At 32.3% G+C, this 7,364-nt stretch overlaps 1 protein-coding gene across 1 annotated transcript; it reads right to left on the reverse strand.

Annotated features, from left to right (window-relative positions):
• Positions 1–353: 353 nt before the first annotated feature.
• LOC134272799 (uncharacterized) lies at positions 354–2,160 on the reverse strand. Its single transcript, XM_062754970.1, has one exon. It carries the CDS (start codon positions 2,124–2,126, stop codon positions 528–530), a length of 1,599 nt encoding a protein of 532 aa, XP_062610954.1. The 5' UTR covers positions 2,127–2,160; the 3' UTR covers positions 354–527.
• Between the last annotated feature and the right edge of the window lie 5,204 nt (positions 2,161–7,364).

Genomic DNA, 7,364 nt, shown 5'->3' on the forward strand with positions numbered 1-7,364 from the left:
TACCTATTCATGAAGTATGTTTGACGGTTCTGTGAGAAATAATACCCGGTAGATTGTAAATTTACATCATATAATTTTGTTAAACAAATGAAGAAAAAAAACTTGCCAAGCTATATTGATCACAAATAAATGCTGGAAGACATTCTAAATGAAAACGCAGGCTCGTGCAAAAATTGAAATAAATCTTTTAAAAGATATGTTAGCAATTTTTTTCAGCGAAAATATGTAAGGGATCCTTAATACAGCGACATAACAAAATACAGGAGCAGAAAGCATCTAATTTTAATTAGATTTTGGAGATAAAGTACACAAGCTCAAAAGTTCTTTAAACAATATAAATTCGGAGCAGAGCATTCACGAACCTCCATAGAGGTGGAATCATGTGCCATGGAGGAGTGAGCATCCCCTGCTGACGGATGAAAAAATTGGAAAATAAATGAAAATATGACGTACTTGTATTGACAATTTCTTTACAGTTATACGTGTGTGTGTTGCATTACATTTCATATAAGGGTTTCCTACAGATTTTAGGAATTTACTTTAGATGACTTGATATGAATGACTTCTCTTGAAAAATCGTGAGATCTTGGTGGTTCTTCGGTCGAGTCAGTATTTTGTTCACAATGTGTGTCTTCTCTCACTGATGTATTGGAGGTATTTCTCAGAGCCTCGTTTTGAGAACTGTTTTCTCGGAGAGGGACAGGGGATATTGATGGAGATGTCAAGCTAACACAGAGATCGTTCAGGTTGATATATTGTGGAAGATAATAAGAAAATGGAAGATGGATTGGTTCCGTTATGTTGATATCATCCATGTCATTGTTGTTTTCTGTTTCAATAAACAAGGATGGTACGTCAGGCAAAAACAATATTTGTTCTGCCTCTCGAATCGTTCTTAATTCACTGTATTTGCCTTTTTCTGCAATTTTCTTTGCTTTAACCAAATGTTTCAAGGCTGTATCATTATCGCCTTTCAAATGCCATAATCGAGATTTAGCGATAGAAAAATACATTTGCAAACGATATTCGGAATCTATTGAGTCATATTTGTCAAGCAGTCTTTCTGCTTCTAGTAAAATATAGGAGGGGCAATTAAAGTGTTCAATAAAGCGACAACGCATCCCTAATCCCAAGAAACAGCTAAGTAATCTAAACATAAACCTTCGGGTCCAAAAGACTTGGACGTCTTCCGGCTCATTTTCCAGAATTTGTAGTGCTTTTCGAGTATGTTCATAAATACAGTCCAACATTGCTTGACGGTAATGTTCAAACCAAGCTCTTAAGAAAAGGACTATCTTATAAAGCATGTCGACAACTTCTAAACAGTTAGAAACTCTATCCGCGCAAATCAGACCTTCTTTCACCAAGTCATCGCCCTCTTCCTTTCTGTTGGCAAACGACAAAACAACAGCTCTTCTTCCGTACAACATACACCGGGATAGGTCCGGACATGATGTCATAGATATGATGGCTTCCATATCCTTAAAAAGTTGATGGTCGGGATCAATTGAATTTGTCTTGTTGGCCTGGGAGTCAACCGTTAGAGCTAACAAGACAACATATTTATCGCATACTTCTTGAAGGTTTCTTTCTCCTGAACAAGGAATAGGAGAGTAAATTTTTTGCCTTATTTTCTTTGAGAGATCTGTGAAGTAATCTATGGGATCATGAAATACCATATTCTGAATATTTATCTTCATTGATTCAAAGTACACTTGAATTTTCTTTCTGTTTGAAGTATTTATTTTGCTAACAACTAGTGGGTTTCCAGTAAACGATTCTATCAGACTTTGGTATGTATTATATAACTGCTGCGCATGGTTCACACATCCAAATCCGTGTAAAACGAATATAACATATCGTAAACCTAACACACATCTTCGTGACAAGTAGGAGGTGAGTAAATTGAACACTTTGCTCTTGGTTTCGCCTCTCCATGGATACAATTTATGGAGGTACACATATAGCTCTTCACTTATTAAACATCTTAATTTGAACACTCGAAGAAGTTGAGAAAGTTCACTAGAATTGAGTGTACAAAGGAATCTCTGAAGTGCAATTATTTCTGTTGGAGTAAAATGGTTTGATGATGATGATGAGCATCGAATAAGTTCTTCGCATTCCATTTATCCATTAACTGGATTCGACTCTTCTGTTAGAGTTCGGCATCTGAAATTGAAAATCGGCATATAATTTGAAGATGCAAAAGGGACTCCTGAATTATATTCCGTCCCTTATTTTCATTATACGATGAAAATTAAAAAAAATACCCTAATATAGAATCGTGAATCATTCTTACAACATAATTGTTTGAATTTTTAAAAAAAAAGACGAGTTTCATTTGTTTTGTTTTCCACTGTGGAACACGAATTTAATGTGGTATGCATGGATTTTGACAGCTTACATTACCTTACATCACATTTTAGTAATATTAGTTGGTTTTAGGAAGTGTCACAGTGACATATCAAGGACTCTTGAAAATGGTGGCCCGACCTGTTTAGGGTAGGGGTAGGGGCCCATAGCCATCTTATCCATATTTTGGACACGAAAGGGGGACCGGTGTAAAGACGAATAATGACCCCCATCGAATAATGACCGGGGGGTCATTTTTCAACGACAAAAAATGACCCCCACCCGTAGAAAAAAATCATTTTTTGTAGAAAAAGGGTCCTAGGGGGTCATTATTTTATATGTTAGTCCTATGAAATAATGACCCCCATTGAAAAATGACCCCCTCTAAAGTGATACAAAATACACACTCTTTGATATCTTTTTTACAGCGAAACTAATTTTTACATTTTCTGTGACCAGAAAAATACAAAAAGTCGTATGAAATAATTAAGAGATTCACGTAGTCTTTCAATGCTAAAATTGTGTTTGAAAAGAGATTCTTTAATTGTCAAGTAAATAAATTTTCTTTTTAATATTCCTCCTTATAGAGTTTGCTTAAAGAATGATATTCCACTTGTTTTTAGAAATCAAACCATGCAAAAATCAGGTTTAAATTCTCTTTAATAGGAAAAATTAAATTTTCCGTCATTTCAACTTTTAGTTTGTTTAAGTTTGGCAAATCCTATTTGACAATGAAAGAGGAGGAAATTTTTATCCCCCCCCCCCAAAACAAAGAAAGAACATTACGTTAAATCAAAACAAAAAATAATAATAATTAATGAAAAGCAAAAATATAAATAAAAATCTATACCTTTCAATAATTCTGAAAAAGGCTCTAGATAAAATATTGAAATGAAGTTAAGCCCTCACACAAGTACTATCATATCATAATTTACTTCGCCATGATTAAAGCATACTTTAAATGTTGGTGGAGGTATACTTGAAAGTATTGTGGCAAAGTAACAGTAAAAAATTAGTAGAATAGTAGATTATTTTTAGCTTATTTATAATTCTTCTTATAGAAAAATAAAGGTAGATGTTTTTTTTTTTTTTTTTTTTTGCTTTTTTTTCAATACCGACTTCCTCCTAAATAAGAAAGGGGGTGGGGTAAGTATAAGACCTAAAAATATGCTCTGTAAAGCTATGGGCTAGTGTAAAATACACAGTCATTCTAATGCAAAAACTATACATGTAGACATAAACTTTTGATTTAGCACACAATATTCATTACAATTCTTTTAACGTAGAACCTACTTCGTATGACATCATAACTGGTAAATACGTTAAACCTGTGCTAACCCATTAAGACGTCATAATTACTTAGTAATTCAATACCACTTTTTCCCGTACTTGACAGCTTCAATAAAAATGGTAGAAAATACTGCATTTTGAAATTCACAGAATTCAATCATGCCAACATAATCTTAATTCAATTCATATATTTTTTGGTTTATAATGCTTAATGGCAATATTTTTCTGGAATAAGAGAAAATATATAGGCACTTTTTATTTACTAGATCTAGACCTGAAGTTTACAAGCCCAAGACTATCTAGTGTAATGAAATTACAATGTAAATACAACTCAGTTTCGTAATAATTTGAATGGTATGTAACCATTTTGAAGAAGTACATAAATCGTAAGTAATCTTAAGTTGCCAGCTATATACTAAGTAGTGTAATATCTTGATGAAATGTGTCTAAGTCAAAGATGTACGTGTTGTAGATCGTTTGATCGTGTGTACATTTTTGTGATATCTATAATGAAATGATGTGCATTCCTTTTAACAATTATTTGTTACCTATTCATATTCTTGGTGTTTGATTACAATTTTTCTATTAAATATGATCTTTTTAAAGTAAAAGTATAATTTCTGATAAATATTTAATCTGAAAGTAACCCCAAACAGTCAATTAATAATTAAATCCCCTGTAAGTGCAAAAAGGTCAAGAATATGAGTATCGGTAAATAGCCTATCTTTCATTAGTTAGAGGGGAAAAGGTATATATTTTAATCATTTTTTGTAATCATTTGGCTATATTCTTCATCATATTGAAGATTGAAAACATTGTGACAAAGACTTCTAAAAAATATTTACAAATATAGGGTGCATAATTGACTAAAAATAAAAGAGTTCATTTGACTATTTTTTTTAATGGTGAACTTATATTTTATGTTAATTGAATAAAAAAGAAATTATTCTTGATAAAATATTGTTGAATATTATTCAGTTAAAAAGTTTATAAACGACGATGTTTGAAGAAGTATTTTTGTGATTTTTCATATTCCCTTTATGACAAGTACCCCTAAAAAAATTGAAAATGTGAAGTCGCAGTATGTAAATACCATACCAAGTTTCACAGCCTGTTTTAGATTAAAAAACAAGGAAACATATTATGACATCTTAAGTGATTGATAAACAAGTACTAATTTATCATTTTGAAAAGTTTGAAAATCTTGTGACAAAGACTTTTCCGACGTAGGTTCTACCTTAATTCTTGTTTTACTCCACCCTTTTACTCAGTTATGAGTATATTTTTCAGAGAATTTAATATGAAAATCAGAACAAACATTTTCATTGTTGTAACGTCTTCTTTATCATGTATATTAATATGAAAAGTTAATTGAAGGCCATTTCTTTTTATGTCCCCGTAATCGAAGATTCGGGGGTATATAGTTTTATCGTGTTCGTCTGTATGTCCGTCTGTCTATCTGGCGGTTTGTTTGTCCGCAAAAACCTTAACCTTTACCATAACTTTTCATTTATTAGAGCTATGACTTTCATATTTAATATGTATATTCCTTGTGACAAGACCTTACTTTGGGTACCACTAAATTTGACCTTTTGACCTTTACCTAGGAGTTTGTCCCATTTTACACAAAAATGCCAAATTTTTACTTTGGCCATAACTTTTAAACGATAGATACTAGTTCTCTCATACTTCAAATATGTAGTTTTTTGATCATTATCTTTCATTGGATACTAAAAACCTTGACCTTTTGACCTTGACCTTGGAGTTTCCGGTACTTATGATTTTTTTTACCTTGGCCATAACTTTTGAACGGTAAGGGCTAGGGTATTCATACTTCACATATGTAATCCTTGTTACATAAAACATTTTCTTAAGAAATCATCAACTTTGACCTTTGAGTTTGACCTACCTTTCAAAAACTTATCCTTAGCCATTACTTTTGAACAAGTGGTGCTAGGGCTTTCCTATTTTGCAGTTGTATTTCTTGTGAGAAGACCCTACTTTGGGTAACAATATATTTAAATGGCATTTAAGAAAGGTTTAATCTTCGCTATGTTGTCATACAGGGGCATAGCTGTTTCACAAACACATCTTTTTATATATGAGGATTTGCGGATAAGAGATGGATACCTCAAAGCGTAACAGACGGACGGACGGACATCCCGAACACTATATACCCTCCCGCTTTTCAAGCGGAGGATATAATAATATATAATACTGCTGATTTTTTCTGTCAGTTCGATGATTTCCACCATCAAAAAACAATGTTTACCTAATTCTTAAGGCTTGATAAATCTTTTACTCCTGTAGATTCTGAATCATTGCATTTACCTTAAAATATTGCTATAATTGTATAATGTTATGAGATCAACATATCATCAGTTTATTCCCAATAAGCTTTGGTGAGCATTTTGGCCAATATGCTTCTTTATCTAATTTTTTTTGCCCCCCTAAAAATTTTAGCTTTAATCTACAGGGGGTCATTTTTCTACGGGGGTCATTTTTCTTCACGTGGGTTCTGCAAATTTTTAGGGAAGTGACACTTTTTCTACGGGCAAAAGGGTCATTTTTCTACGTCGAATAATGACCGGGGGTCATTTTTCGCTGTCGAAAAATGACCCCCGGTCATTATTCGATGGGGGTCATTATTCGTCTTTACACCGGGTCCCCTTAGCCTCTAAATCTACCAGTATGTAAGGTTGGTGTATTCACTCTCATGTTTTGTATTTTACAATCTTCGCGGAAACAAGAAAAAATGGCTAATCCCTTGGGTTTTTTAAAATCATAGTGTTTGTATTTTGTAAATATTATGTCTGTTTAAATATTAATTTTATTACTGATTAACTTCAGAAGTTTACTTCTGAAAACCTCATGAAAAGTGCAATGACTACATTGCCTGCTGAAAAAAGGGCTACTTAACTTCTACGTCTATTCTGAGTATATTTATATGCGGAATAGATATTGAATTCTTGTTTCTTTCAATCTTTAAGGACAGATCAATTAAAGTTATTTTTTTAAAGATTTCGTTTTTAAAATAGATTATTTCAATGCGAAAAAACTGTCCTCTTTCTTTATTCGTTCTTATTTTGTAGCATATATGAAGTATTGCCTTGGGTTAAGCCTCGTTTGACAGTTGTTTTCTTGGGTTGAAAAAATTTAAAACTCGACTTAGTTATTGCATTCTGATATATTCTTTGTTTAATTAACACAGGCCTTCAGTATGACATGGTTATGTTTCCATTACCTATCAGCAAAGATACATTATCATTTATTTTAATACATGGCACCTGATCCCCCTCTGATGTTCTGGAGGCCCATGTTTGGTCTGCTCCTATTTTGTATTGTTTAATGGACTTTTTGATTTTGAATACTGTTCGTTATCTCCATATATTTCACACAATGTATTTTGCGTTTTGTTCTAAACTACAACAATTTATACATTTAAATAGGATTGTTTAATTAATAAGTTCTGTAATTTGTCAAGGCACCCTCAGTAAAAAGAAAACAGCATTCTGATACTTTTTATCAGGAATATAAAAAGTTAGACTTATTTAAAACAGGTGTCCAATATAATACGCCTTCCTCAGTTATTTTAAATTTAATTTTAAAGAAAGGTTAACTTTACTGAAATTATATTTCATTTACTTACGTTCAATGTCTGGTTATCGATTATTCAGGTGGTTCATTTTGTTTTGAGAAAATAGGACATTTAACCAAGTTTA

The sequence above is a fragment of the Saccostrea cucullata genome, unplaced genomic scaffold (assembly GCF_032062105.1).
Source record: "Saccostrea cucullata isolate Sc308-1 unplaced genomic scaffold, CSIRO_AGI_Scuc_v1 ctg19181, whole genome shotgun sequence".
Lineage (NCBI taxonomy): Eukaryota > Metazoa > Mollusca > Bivalvia > Ostreida > Ostreidae > Saccostrea > Saccostrea cuccullata.